We start from the raw sequence: 15,351 nt of genomic DNA on the forward strand, positions 1-15,351 counted from the left end.
ACAGAGGATTTCATTTTTGGGATTTATTTTGTCTCCGTCAACTATTGAAATGGACTCGGCCAAGGTACAGGCCATTTATGATTGGGTTCAGCCCACTTCTTTGAAGGCCCGCCTGAAGTTTTTGGGTTTTGCTAATTTTTATTGGAAATTTCTAGCAAAATGTTCTAGTATTGCCAAGCCATTGACTGATCTGACTAAAAAGGGTGCTGATGTGTTGAATTGGTCTCCGGAGGCTGTTTCTTCCTTTCAGGAGCTGAAGCGAAGATTCACTTCTGCCCCGGTTTTGCGGCAACCTGATGTCTCACTCCCGTTCCAGGTAGAGGTGGACGCTTCTGAGATTGGTGCAGGAGCTGTTTTGTCCCAAAAGGATCCTGTAACATCTAAAATGAATCCCTATGCTTTCTTTTCCCGAAAGTTCCCTCCATCTGAACGTAACTATGATGTGGGGAATCGGGAACTGTTTGCCATGAAATGGGCATTTGAGGAGTGGAGACATTGGTTGGAGGGAGCTAAACACCAAGTCGTGGTCCTCACTGACCACAAGAATTTGATTTACCTGGAGTCGGCCAAACGCTTGAACCCTAGACAGGCTAGGTGGGCCTTGTTTTTTACACGTTTTGATTTTGTGGTCTCTTTTCTTCCTGGCACTAAGAATGTCAAGGCAGACGCCCTCTCTAGGAGCTTCTTTGCTGATTCTCCTGTGGTGACCAAGCCTGCTACCATCTTAGGCGAAGGGGTAGTTCTTTCTGCCATCTCGCCCGATTTGAGACGTGCTCTGAAAGAGTTCCAGGAGGACAAACCTGAGCGTTGTCCCAGTGGAAAGTTGTATGTTCCTGACCAGTGGAAGAAGAGTGATGTCTGAAGTTCATTGCTCTGCATTAGCTGGTCATCCAGGTATTTTTGGTACTAGAGATCTGGTGAGTCGGTCTTTTTGGTGGCCCGCCTTGTCTCGTGATGTCAGGAATTTTGTGCAGTCCTGTGGGACTTGCTCCCGGTCTAAACCTTGTTCTCGCTCTAGTGGGTTGTTGATGCCTTTGCCGGTCCCCAGGAGGCCATGGACCCATATTTCAATGGATTTCATCTCTGATAAGCCTGTCTATTAGGGAATGACTGTTATTTGGGTGATTTGTGATAGGTTCTCTAAGATGGTTCATCTTGTACCACTCCCTAAGTTGCCATCTTCCTCTGAGTTGGTGCCCCTGTTTTTGCAACAGGTGGTTCGCTTGCACGGGATTCCTGAGAACATTGTAACTGACAGAGGAGTTCAATTTGTGTCTAGATTTTGGAGGACTTTCTGTTCCAAGCTGGGAATTCAGTTGTCCTTCTCCTCTGCTTTTCACCCTCAGACCAATGGGGAGACGGAGAGAACAAACCAGACCTTGGAGTCGTATTTGAGATGTTTTATTTCCGCTGATCAGGATGATTGGGTTTCATTTTTGCCCTTGGCCGAATTTGCTTTAAATAATAGAACTGGTTCTGCCACTTTGATGTCACCTTTTTTTTGTAACTTTGGGTTTCATCCTCGATTTTCTTCAGGGCAGGTGGAGCCTTCTGCCTGCCCAGGTGTTGACACTGTGGTGGAGAGAATGCACCAGATCTGGGACCAAGTGGTGGATAAGTTATCTCTCTCCCAGGAAAAGGCCCAGCGGTTTTCCAACCGACATAGGACCATTGGTCCCCAGTTTAAGGTTGGTGATATGGTTTGGTTATCATCAAAAAATATCGCTATGAAGGTGGCTTCTCCTAAGTTTAAGCCTAGATTTATTGGACCTTACAAGATTTTGGAGATTATTAATCCGGTCTCTTTTCGTTTGGCTCTTCCTGTCACATTTAAAATTCATAATGTGTTTTATAAGTCCTTGTTGAAGAGGTTTGCTGAACCAGTTGTTCCTGGGGTGGCACCTCCGGACCCTGTATTATTTGAAGGTAACATGGAATATGAGGTAGAGAAGATACTGGATTCCCGTCTGGCTAGACGGAGACTCCAGTATTTGATTAAATGGAAGGGTTATGGTCAGGAGGATAATTCCTGGGTCTCTGCCTCTGATAGTCATGCCAAAAGATTGGTGCATGCCTTTCATCGGGCTCACCCTGATCGCCCTGGTGGCGTGGATGAGGGTTCGGTGACCCCTCCTCAAGGGGGAGGTACTGTTGTGAGTTCATTTTCCCCTTCACCATTGAGGTCTGATGAACTCCCTCTTCTGGTGAAGGAAGGTAGTGAAGCTGATTACAAAGCACCTGAGCAGAATGATGATGACTGGGCGACTGGGATTGCTGACTGGATATAAGGCAGCCGACACCCTTCTGCCTTGCGGGTGATTACTCTGAGGGATTCTTGGAGACCAGTCTGATTCCTGCTCCTCAAAAGCTAAGTTTTCTGCTCTACTTTTTGCATTTGTGTTTTGGTTTTGTTTTGCCTTGATTTTCTGGATTTCTGCCTTTCCCTGCTGGGTGAGCTGAATTCCTTTTTGCTCTGTCTTCAGATAATGCCTGAGTACTGATATAGTCTTTTTGAAGCCTAGCGTCTTCAGGGCCTTTTTCCCTATCAGTCTGTTGGCTCTTGTTTTTGAGAGGGTTTTGGCGGATTACAGACAGCAGCTTTTCTATTCTGTCCTATTTAGTTAGCTTGGGCCCCATCATTTGCTCAGCCTATCTTTCTATTTGTGTGAGTGTTTTTTCATCTTGCTTCACCGTCATTATATGTTGGGGGCTGCCTATTGCTTTGGGGTCTGCTCTGGGGCAGTTTAGATTTCCCTTTCTGTCTTTAGGCTATGTAGTTCTCCGGCTGTGATCGAGGGGTCTAGGGCACCGTAGGTACCCCCCACGGCTACTGCTAGTTGTTGTTGTTAGGTTCAGGGGTCTGCAATCCGATAGCTGCCAACTTCTCTGGTTTTCTGGACTTAGCTAGTATTTCTGTTTTTGCCTCCTATGGTGACTCATTCATAACAGGGGCCAGTCGCTGATCCCCGTCATAGAGAGCGATCTCGCTGGCGAGATCGCTGTGGCGTCACAAAATCAGCGATCTCGCTAACGAGATCGCTGTGTGTGAAGGGGCCTGAAGACATGGAATCAGCAGGTACAATTGTTTCAAAGACAACTATAACTAATGCACTCAACCTCCATGGCCTGTATGCACTCTCACCACGCAAGACTCCATTGCTGGACAAAAACCATATTCAAGAGCCTTTACAGTTTGCTCAAAAACATTTAGACAAGCCTGTGAAATACTGGGAGACTATAGTCTGGTCACATGAGTCCAAAATTGAACTCTTTGAATGCCATAAATAAACATCATGTTTGGAGGCCAAAAGGCACTGCATATCACTCCGAAAATATCATACCAATAGTGAAGTTTGGAGGTGGGAACATCATGGTGTGGGGTTGTTTTTCAGCATACAGCATTGGCAAACTTCATATGATTGAAGAAAGGATGAACGGACAAATGTACAGAGACATTTGTGATAAAAATCTTCTGCCATCTATCAGGATGATGAAAATGAAATGAAGGTGGACATTTCAGCCAGACAATGATCCCAAACACACAGCCAAGGAAACTCTCAGGAAACTTCTCAGGAACCAGTACCAGGCTCTCACGCAGGAAAACGATGAAGAAATACATCAGGATAAGACTTTGCCCACAAACAGCAACCTTGTACGCCTTCAGAGTCCTCCTGGATGGAGTAAGAAAAATGTTGTGAAGAAGAAACGGAGAGTGGTGGTCATGGGGGATTCCCTGTTGAGAGGAACAGAGGCCGCTATCTGCAGACCAGATATAACTTCAAGAGAAATGTGCTGTCTTCCAGGTGCAAAAATTAAAGATGTGTCTGACAGGATATCAGGACTCTTCAGACCTACAGATGACTACCCATTCCTGCTACTACATGTGGGCAGGGCTGCCACTTGGAATTTCGGGGCCCCATACTGGCAAAATATATGGGGCCCCCCTTGAGACCCCGCCCAGGCTCCACCCCCCAGTTCCGCCTCCACCCTAGCTCCTCCTCCACCACGCAAACCTTCCAAAATCCCTCCGACCTTTCACTTCTAAGCTACTACTATTATCCTGAGCACTGCTGCCTTATGTTATCATTGGGCATTTGGTTTTCCAGCAGGTCAGGATCATCCAGTAGCTTATATATACATTGCTACTGGGGAGTCGAAGGGGGAGGTGGAAGGAATCATTATACACAGTAAGTACAATCACATACTAAAATGGTGGACAAACGAATACATGGACTTGTTACTTACTCACACAGCCGCTGTTCCCGCCGCGCCCACCACCCAGTCAAGAAGAATCTAATCGTCTTCTCAGCCTGCTCACCACTGCCACCTCAGCCTGCCCACCAAATGAATGGAAAGTGTATATTATTGCATATATAATCACTGATTATACACTACAAAAAAATATCTTTATTGGTAATTATTAAAAACCGATAAATTATAGAACGTAAATACACCTCAAAACGTAACTGTAAGTGATTATGTAAAAAAAATAAAAATAAAATAGGAGTCAAGAGTAAAGGGCTGATCACCTCATTTAGTTTACTAACTTTTATACAGTCAAAATTCAAAAACTCTTTAGGGTATGTTCCCACGGTCAGTAAACGCTACGGTAAAGCAGAACCCTTAAGGAACTTATCTAGATGTGTGGTGAGCACTTTGAACCCCCAAGTGCTTGACAGTTTATAATGTAGAGCCATAAAAATAAAAAATCTAATTTTATTTTCACAAAAATTATCTTTTCACACCCTATGTTTGTTTTTCCCAAGTGTAACATGAGAAATTGGATCCTAACAGTAATTTGTCCTGAGTAGGCCGATACCCCATATAGGACTACGGGCTGAGCTGCAGGTGGAGAAAGTCAACATGCTAGTACTGGTCAGCACAGTCTGTGATAAGTAAAAGGATAGGACTACGGGCTGAGCTGCAGGTGGAGACAGTCAACATGCTGGTACTGGTCAGCACAGTCTGTGATAACTAAAAGGATAGGACTACGGGCTGAGCTGCAGGTGGAGACAGTCAACATGATGTTGGTACTGGTCTCTGCACAGTGTGTGCTGACTAAAAGCATAGAACTACAGGCTGAGCTGCAGGTGGAGACAGTCAACATGCTGGTACTAGTCAGCACAGTCTATGCTGACAAAAAGGATAGGACTACAGGCTGAGCAGCAGGTGGAGACAGTCAACATGATGTTAGTACTGGTCTCCGCACAGTGTGTGCTGACTAAAACCATAGGACTACAGCCTGAGCTGCAGGTGGAGACAGTCAACATGCTGGTACTGTGCATGTGCCGCACAGTCTGTGCTGACGAAAAGGATAGGACTACGGGCTGAGTTGCAGGTGGAGACAGTCAACATGCTGGTACGGTGCATGTGCAGCACAGTCTGTGCTGAAGAAAAGGATAGGACTACGGGCTGAGCTGCAGGTGGAGACAGTCAACATGATGTTGGTACTGGTCTCAGCACAGTGTGTGCTGACTAAAAGGACAGGACTACGGGCTGAGCTGCAGGTGGAGACAATCAACAATGTGCCTACTAATCATGGAGATTTGTCCCCCTGGGCCCTGGCTCACCCCATCAGCCCCCTGGCTCACTCCATCATCAGCTGGGCCTCCTGGCTCCCCCCCATGAACAGCCGGGCCCCTGGGTCCCCACGGGACCCCCTGGCTCCCCAGGACCTCACAGGACCCCCTGGCTCCCCAGGACCCCACAGGACCCCCTGGCTCCCCACAGGATCCCCACAGGACCCCCTAGGATCCCCACGAACAGCCAGGCGGGCCGCCGGGTCCCCCACAAACAGCCAGGCGGGCCGCCGGGTCCCCCACAAACAGCCGGGCGGGCCCCCGGGTCCCCCACAAACAGCCGGACGGGCCCCCGGTTCCCTCGCGAACAGCCAGGTGGGCCCCCGGGTCCCCCACCATCAGCCACCCGGGCCCCTGGGTCCCCCACCATCAGCTGGGCCTCCTGGGTCCCCCACCATTAGCGACCTGGGCCCCTGGGTCCTCCACCATCAGCCACCCGGGCCCCTGGGTCCCCCACCATCAGCCACCCGGGCCCCTGGGTCCCCCACCATCAGCCATCCGGGCCCCTGGGTCCCCCACCATCAGCCACCCAAGCCCCTGGGTCCCCCACGCCCCACCATCAGCTGCCCGGGCCCCTGGGTCCCCCATCATCAGCCACCTGGGCCCCTGGGTCCCCCACAGGACCCCCAATGTCCCTCATGATCAGACAGCAACTGTCCAGCCTTGCCAGGGCACCCAGACTCCCCCCCATGATCACAACTGGCCCCGGGCCCCCAGACTCCACATGATCAGCAGAGCCAGGGCCCCCCGACACAGACAGACATAAAAAGAATATTCACTTACCTGCTCGCTCGCCGTCCACCGCACCGTCAGACCGTTGACCAGGGACCGACGTCTTCTGCTCTGCTGCAGCCGCTCGCCTCCCAGTCCCACGCCAACGCCACGTGCACACTGCTCTTCTGCTTGCTCAGGAATGAGGAAGTGAAGAGCAGCGTGTGATGTGAGTAGGGGCGGTGCTGTAGTGGACCATGGTGCACTGGGGGGGAGGGAGAGAGGAGGAGGAGCCAGGTGCTTCCCTGCCAATCTGCCATCATGTCACAGTGAATAAGAAGGGGAGAAAAAGCCAGGGCAAGCTGAGGGGGGGCCCAAACCGCTGAACAAAGTGTAGGGGGGGCCCGGCTGGGACCTGAGCGGCGAGCACGGACCAGGCTGCAGCTCTCAGCGTGCTCAGGCGCCGCTGGGCCAGGGCGGGCCCCCCTAATCACCGGGGCCCCATACAGCTGTAATGCCTGTCATGCCCTGATGGCGGCCCTGCATGTGGGGACAAATGACACCGCAAGAAACGACCTGGAAACCATCTGCAGAGACTTTGAAGACTTATGCAAGAAAGTGAAAGAACTGGGAGCGCAGGTGGTCTTCTCTTCCATCCTCCCAGTGGATGGCCATGGAACAAGGAAGTGGAGTAAGATTCTGCAGATGAACAACTGGCTACGTTGATGGTGCCGTCAGCAACGATTTGGATTTCTGGATCACGGAGTGAATTACCTATACGATGGACTACTTGCTAGAGATGGGATGCACCTTACGAAGACTGGAAAACATGTATTTGGAAGTCGCCTTGCTACACTCATCAGGAGAGCTTTAAACTAGAACAACGTGGGAAGGGAAGCAAAAGACCAGAAAAAGCCATACACCTGGCAAATACTACTGAGAACTCTGGTATTAGAAGTGGAAAGGAAGAACCAACATAAAAGAATCTAAATAATAAAAATATTGGAGAAAGAGAAACCAATCACAAACTAAAGTGTTTCTATACTAATGCACAAAGCATGAGCAACAAACAAGGAGAATTGGAACTACTAACACAGGAAAAGAAATATGATGTCATTGGAATCACTGAAACTTGGTGGGACAATACACATGATTGGAATACAAGACTAGAAGGCTACAACTTATTTGCAAGAAACAGACTTGATAAACGAGGAGGAGGTGTCACATTGTATGTTAGAAACGCGTATATCTGCACGGAGATTGAAGCTTCAGAGACTGGGAGTTCTGTGGAAACTGTTTGGGTAAGAATACAAGGACAGAACAATGGAAAGGACACCATTGTAGGCATTTACTACAGGCCGCCTGTGCAAGCTGAAGATATGGATGAACTCTTTATGCATCAAATGGCCAAGTTCTCCAAAAAATATGACAAAGTTGTCATGGGAGATTTCAACTATCCAGACATTTGTTGGGAATCTCTCTCAGGCAAAACTAACAGGTCAAGGAAATTCTTATTCTCTCTTGCTGACAACTTTATCTTCCAAAAGGTAGGGGAGAAAACAAGGGAATCTGCTACCTTGGATCTAATCCTTATAACCAGGGAGGAAATGGTTGAGGAGGTAAAAGTGGCTGGGACCCTAGGAGGTAGCGACCATGCTATTTTAGAATTTTGGATAACTAGAGGAGGAAGACCTGTGAAGACTCAGATGCCAAGGTTAGATTTCAGAAAGGCAGATTTTATGGGATTCAGAAAGAGAATTGGAGGGATCCAATGGCTGGATATCCTTAAAGACAAAAATGTCCAGGAAGGATGGGAAATCTTGAAAAATGAAATTCTCAAAGCACAATTGTTAACAATTCCGAAAAGAGGGAAGAATAGGAAGCATTTAAGGAAGCCAGGATGGATGAACACAGAACTTAAGCACATGCTAAAAAGGAAGAAATAAATGTTTATAAAATGGAAAGAGGGAGGCATATCTAAAGAAGAATATAATGATGTCTGCAGAACCTGCAGGGCACAAATCAGATTACTAAAGCTGACAATGAATTGAGGCTTGCAAGAGATGTCAAAAGCAATAATAAAGGATTTGGGGGATATGTCAAAAGTAAAAGAAAAGTCAAAGATGCTATAGGATTTTTACAGGATGAAAATGATGAAATGGTAAGACAGGATGTTGAGAAGGCCGAACTTTTAAATTCCTATTTTGCATTTGTTTTCTCTCAGAAAGGAAATGTAACATCAACTGTTCTTCACTGTCCTATTAAGGGAATAGAAGAATCCAGGATATCTATAAACAGAAAGATAGTGAGGAAACACTTAGCTAACCTTAATGAATTCAAGTCTCCAGGTCCAGATGAATTACACCCCAGAGTACTGAAGGAGATAGCAGAAGAAATTTTTGAACCCCTCTCCATAATCTTTGAAAATTCTTGGAGAACAGGAGAAGTCCCAGAAGACTGGAGAAGAGCAAATGTTGTTCCTATCTTCAAAAAGGGGAAGAAGGTGGACCCAGGCAACTATAGGCCGGTGAGTCTGACTTCTATACCAGGAAAGATCTTTGAACAAATTATTAAACAACATGTATGTCAGTACCTGGATAAGAATGAAGTGATTAAACAGAGTCAGCATGGGTTTGTAACTAATAAGTCATGTCAGACTAACTTAATTTCCTTCTGTGACAGAATCACTGATTGGGTGGATCAGGGAAATGCTGTAGATATAGTATATCTTGACTTCAGCAAAGCATTTGACAAAGTATCTCATACAATCCTTATTGAAAAAATGACTAAGTATGGAATGGACAAGGCAACTGTTAGGTGGATTCATAACTGGCTTAGTGATCGGATCCAAAGAGTGATCGTAAATGGCTGCACATCCAGTTTGAAGAATGTCTCAAGTGGGGTACCACAGGGCTCTGTCCTGGGCCCTGTATTGTTCAACATCTTTATCAACGATTTAGATGAAGGAATTGAGGGTAAACTGATTAAATTTGCTGATGACACAAAGCTAGGAGGGATAGCTAATACTAGAGAAGAGAGAGAGGATTCAAAAAGATATAAATAATCTGGAGCAGTGGGCAGCAACTAACAGAATGGTTTTTAACAGGGAAAAATGCAAAGTACTACATCTAGGCAATAAAAATGAAAAAAACATATAAAGAATGGGAGGAATAGAGCTAAGCAACAGCACATGTGAAAAAGACTTGGGTATACTAATAGATCACAGACTGAATATGAGTCAACAGTGTGATGCAGCAGCAAAAAAGGCAAATGCAATTCTAGGATGTATTAACAGAAGCATACAGTCTAGATCACGTGAAGTCATTATTGCCCTCTACTCCTCTTTGGTCAGACCTCATCTGGAATATTGTGTCCAGTTTTTGGCACCACATTTTAAAAAAGACATCAAGAAACTGGAGCAAGTTCAGAAAAGAGCGACCAGAATGGTGACCGGTCTGCAAACCCTGTCTTATGAGGAAAGGTTGCAGGATTTGGGAATGTTTAGTTTGCAAAAGAGAAGACTGAGAGGAGACTTAATAGCTGTCTACAAATATCTAAAGGGCCGTCACATTGTAGAAGGATCATCTTTATTCTCATTTGTACAAGGAAAGACTAGAAGCAATGGGATGAAACTAAATGGGAGGAGACACAGATTAGATATTAGAAAAAACTTTTTGACACTTAGAGTGATCAATGAGCGGAACAGGCTGCCACAAGAAGTGGTGAGTTCTCCTTCAATGGAAGTCTTCAAACAGAGGCTGGACAGATATCTGACTGGGATGATTTAGCGAATCCTGCTTTGAGCAGGGAGTTGGACCAGATGGCCCAGGAGGTCCCTTCCAACTCTACCATTCTATGATTTTATGAAAGAAAATAAAGCTGCTAGAATGGCCCAGGCAATCACCTGCCCTGAATCCAATAGAAAATTGATCACAACATCGGCATGTAAGTGCTTGAAAGGAGGTTGAAGGACCTCCTTTAACACCATTGGCACCCCACAATCGTAATTATGGGTGCTGATGGTTGCCATGGCACCCTGATGTCATCTGATGACCCCCAGTGTACGGTGGCCTGTTAGACCCCGCTATAAGCAGGATCTAACAGGCCGAGTCACTGACAACTGACATGTCTAATGAACTGCAATATACAAGTACTTCAATGCATAAGACCGACAATCAAAATAAAAAAAAATTCATGTCCCACAGTGGGAGTAATGAAAAAGTAAAATAAAAAAAGTGCACACAAATCACGAAAACCTGTTTCGCCACTAAAAGTGCAGCGTTTGCGTTAAAACAAAAATAAACAAAAAAAGCACAGGTATTGTTGCCTTGTCCGAAACGACCTGAACCATAAATCTCATCACGTTCCTAATGACTCAGCAGTTTACATGCACATGATTAGTAATTAGTAGCGTTGCCTTTAAATTGCCTAATATGGGCCAAATGTTTCCGCTAGCTTCCATAAGCATCTCACGGTAATTGCTGACATTTTGGCCCATTCCTCCTGTCAGGACTGGTGGAGCAGAGCCAGTTTTGTAGGCCTTCTCACTTACACACGCCTTTTCGGTTCTGCCCGCACACTTTCTTTAGAAATCAGCTCAGGGCCTCGCAGTTACCTTCACTTTGTCGCCTTTAAGCCTTAACTTTGTAATGCTGGTCGGGGCATTGTCCATTTGGGACAGCCAACTGCACCCAAACTTTAACTTTTTGGTTGATGTGTTGAGATGTTACTTTCATATTTTCCCCTAATTTTCCTTCCTCACAGTATCACCTAGTTTGTGAGGTGCAGCAAAGCCCCCCACACCCTGACCCTGTCACACCCATACCTGGCACTTATGAGTGATTTTTGGTTTGCAACACTACTTGACCCTCCTGAGAGCCATTATAGATGAACAATTCCATTTTTCCTTCATCAGGCTGGGAGACATTTCTCCAAAACCATCCATGTCCCCATGTTTCATGAGCGGCTACCGTCCATACACTGTATTAGACAAACGAATACAAAAAGAGCACGTGTAATCCACATCACTGTAAATAAAGTTTTGTCAAAGCCATAAACCAGCAAGTACATAAAAAAGCAACTTTATTTAACCCATGACTTGCCAACAAAAAAAGCTGTGATGCCAAGTGCATGTAAGCTGAGGACTGCCACCATCTTTATATGTTATGTAACTGGTCACCAAGCCTCAGGAGCGAGCACAAGGCCTGGACAGCAGGGGCTGCCGCCGTTCTGCAGCCTGGGACAGGGTATTGTGTGGGAGCCGGAGCCCTGACTCCCCGTGGCCTCATCCGATCCTAAAGGAGCGTGTAATGACAGCAGCGGCCACTAGACAGCGCTGTGTGGGAGGAGGCAGCTTATGATGCAGAGGGGCGGAGATCGGGGCGTGGCTCGTCGCGAGGCTCTCGTTTGCTTGGAGGCGGGAAGTGCCTGTAGGAGGCGGGGTTACGGGGCGGGCTGAGTGCGGGTAGGTGTGGCTACCGGCTGGAGGACGGAGCTGTCCCGTGTGTGCAGCGCCGCCTCGCTCCGCTTTGCTCCGGGGAGTAGTTTCATGTGCTGCCTCGTAAGAAGCTCAGCGGCGGAGAGTCATGGTGCCGTAGTCCGCGCAGAGCAGAGAGAAGCAGAGCACCGGCCTGCGCCTTCCTCCCTGGTGACTGCGCTGCTCCCTAGCCACTGACCAGCATGGCACCCCGGAGTGTGCCCGAGCAGCCTGCAGCGGACCCCTCCCTGTGCCCGGACTCCTCCTCTCTCCAGCACTCGGGGTGCAGTTGTCCCAGGAGTTGCGGCAGCTGCCGGCTCTTCCTCGGCTTCTTCGCTCTGTCGCTCTCTTTGCACATAGTCACCATTTGCTGCTATCTGGAGCTGCGCCGGGAGATGGGAGCAGGGAAGTTCGCGCGGGGCTCCGGCCCTGGGACCACGGACGAGGAAGGGGACTTCTCCCAGCACCGGAGGACGGCGGTGCGGCTGTCTGACCTGCAGCACTCGGGGGCCGGCGACCAGGTGAGTGCGGCGGGGACACCTGGAGCGTGCGGCGCCGAGCTGTGTGCTGTCAGGGAACTGCTGGGTGATGTCATAACTCCTGGCTGGGTGATGTCATAGGTCCCTGGCTGGGTGATGTCATAGGTCCCTGGCTGGGTGATGTCATAGGTCCCTGGCTGGGTGATGTCATAGGTCCCTGGCTGGGTGATGTCATAGGTCCCTGGCTGGGTGATGTCATAGGTCCCTGGCTGGGTGATGTCATAGGTCCCTGGCTGGGTGATGTCATAGGTCCCTGGCTGGGTCATGTCATAGGTCCCTGGCTGGGTCATGTCATAGGTCCCTGGCTGGGTCATGTCATAGGTCCCTGGCTGGGTCATGTCATAGGTCCCTGGCTGGGTCATGTCATAGGTCCCTGGCTGGGTCATGTCATAGGTCCCTGGCTGGGTGATGTCATAGGTCCCTGGCTGGGTGATGTCATAGGTCCCTGGCTGGGTCATGTCATAGGTCCCTGGCTGGGTCATGTCATAGGTCCCTGGCTGGGTGATGTCATAGGTCCCTGGCTGGGTGATGTCATAGGTCCCTGGCTGGGTGATGTCATAGGTCCCTGGCTGGGTCATGTCACGTCACGCTCCCGGGGTGCAGAGAGGACAGTGGGGTTGTTTGATGTCATAACTTCTGGGTGGGTGATGTCATGGTCCCTGGGTGATGTCATAGGTCCCTGGGTGGGTGATGTCACGTCACGCTCCCTGGGTGCAGAGAGGACAGTGGGGTTGTTTGATGTCATAACTCCTGGGTGGGTGATGTCATGGTCCCTGGGTGATGTCATAGGTCCCTGGGTGGGTGATATCACACTCCTAGGGTGCAGAGAGGACAGTGGGGTTGTGTGATGTCATGTATATTGTGTGTGCTGTAGGGTCCTGTGACGTCCCTTATGCTGTGTGATGTGACACCGGTGCAGCACATCTGGCCATTGGTGCCTTGAGGGAAAGTGCTCCCGTTATACTGAGCATCACTACAGCACAGAGCAGACATGCAGAGGTCACAGATGGGTGGGACGGGCTGTAATATTGGGGTTATTGATCGTACAGGGTAATAGAGGTTGGAGTATTATGCTATTGATGAGAAGTCACAGGATAATAGAAGTTGTAGAATTGGGAGTACAGAGGGGTAGTACCAGGGTATTAGGTGTTGTAGTATTAGTCATATAGATGCATGCAACCTGTAAATAGTATAAGGCCACGTTCACACTGTCAGTATTTGGTAAATATATTACATCAGTATCTGTACGCCAAAACCAGGAGTGGAACAATCAGAGGAAAAGTGTAATAGAAACACGTCACCACTTCTGTGTTTCTCACCCACTCCTGGTTGCTGACAGTGTGCACGTGGCGTTGGGGGTCCCAGGGTAATGACCCTTGTAGTATAAGGCCTCGAGATGCCTATAGGAGGGTATTCTTAGTCACTATTATCAGCGAGTCTCATTGACCACACTAGTTTGGGCTGCCGGTACACGATGAGTAGTGTAAAAACCTCTCATGGCGGGATGGTGTCCTTCTTGTAGATGTCTAGTGAGGATTTAATCAATGGTATTCAAACATGACAGTGGGACTCCTGTCTGACATTTTCTGATGGGGATATGTGCATCCTTGGAACATCGACGCCAATGACAAGCTTAACGAACACTGCATGTTATGATGGAGAAGCGGTTTTTCGGTTATGAGATGCAGATGCACAGGTCTGGTCCCTGGCTCCTGTAGTTGTGGGGGGGGCACCTGTAATACTTTTATATTTGTAAGTGCCACAAAATAATTTCCCCTGCGCATAGTAAGAACGCTTTCAAAAATAGAAATGTTCATAGGCTTATTTTTACCAATTAACAAAATGTGAAGTGAATGATCAAAAAAGAAATGTAAATCAGATCAATATTTGGTGACCATCCTTTGCCTTCAAAACAGCATCACTTCTTATAGGCGCAAACACTTCTAGTTTTGAAAGCATTCTTTCTTTGTTGCTTTTTTTTTTTTCAACACCTGTTCAAACTTTTGTACAGTACTGCATATTTGACTAAATCTTTCAGATGTGCCTTTTTTCCAGCATACAGTATGTTGGTATTTTAAGACTATTATTTAATTTGTGTTTCCAGACTGTGGTTCATCATATTAGACTTTCTGTAAAGTACGTTATTTAAAAATTATATGATCCTACCCCTGAAAACGCATCCAAAGTGCCTAGCACTGTTTCCATTTTGTCCACTGTCTATTGTCACGTTGTATCCATCTCTAGCCATGGAGATGTTTACCTGGATTCCAGGAAAGGGTGGTGGGACGGTCTCTCTCCTTTTCTGGCAATGGCTGGCACAATGCAAGCTGAGAGATGAGGGACATGAACTTTATTTTTGTGGTAGTAGAATCCTAATGAAGACTTACCCCCTCAAAGAGCAGAGAGTATCCAGAACAGCTTGTTGGACCAGATCCTATACTTATTAGATTGGTCTGTGCACCCATGAGAGCAGCAATAACCATGATTTTATGTAAGTTTTGTGTACTAGAACACAAATACTTAGACGCCCTTGTAGCTTAAGCCTCGAATGTTTTGGAGTTAATGGTTTCTTCTTGTTCATGGTAAGAATATTGTAACAGATGCCTGATCTTGTTACACTTTTTTTGTTTTATTTTTGCTGGAAACCGTAAGAGCATGTAATAGTCTACAATTGTATAAAAAATAAAGCTCTGAGGCACTCTGAGAGAACAGCCAAAGTTATAGACCATGGTTAGATGCCCAGTCACTATTTCCAAAATTGTATTTTTTTTTGTGTTGCGAGGTTAACAAAAACAGAAAAAATAACATCTAAGTTAGTACAAAAATATTCCATGTGTGTTATTACTTCAGTATGAAAAAAATACTCAAGAAGGAAACTTTTCTACATTCACAAATATTAGTACACTAGATGGAGGCCCGATGCTATCACATCGGGAGGGCGGTAATGTCACGATGGGGGCAGGCTTTGCAGCGTTGAGAATCTCTCCCCCCCCCCCCATGTGCTCACCCACCTATCCACTCTCTCTCTCCCCATGTGCTGACTTCT

General features: G+C 47.3%; 1 protein-coding gene across 4 annotated transcripts in view; it reads left to right on the top strand.

Moving 5' to 3' along the window:
* The first annotated feature begins 11,734 nt into the window (after positions 1-11,734).
* EDA (ectodysplasin A) overlaps positions 11,735-15,351 on the top strand; it is a 219,518-nt gene continuing 215,901 nt past the window's right edge. For 3 of the 4 annotated variants that reach the window (XM_073556109.1, XM_073556110.1, XM_073556111.1), the window contains exon 1: positions 11,736-12,287. In XM_073556109.1, the coding sequence (XP_073412210.1) occupies positions 11,970-12,287 (318 nt within the window). In that variant the 5' untranslated portion in view covers positions 11,736-11,969. Of the gene's footprint in view, positions 12,288-15,351 lie in introns of all 4 variants that reach the window. The other variant, XM_073556112.1, reaches the window with a different exon arrangement.

This window comes from Dendrobates tinctorius, unplaced genomic scaffold (genome assembly GCF_039654945.1).
Source record: "Dendrobates tinctorius isolate UK_male_01 unplaced genomic scaffold, ASM3965494v1 ptg000231l, whole genome shotgun sequence".
Lineage (NCBI taxonomy): Eukaryota > Metazoa > Chordata > Amphibia > Anura > Dendrobatidae > Dendrobates > Dendrobates tinctorius.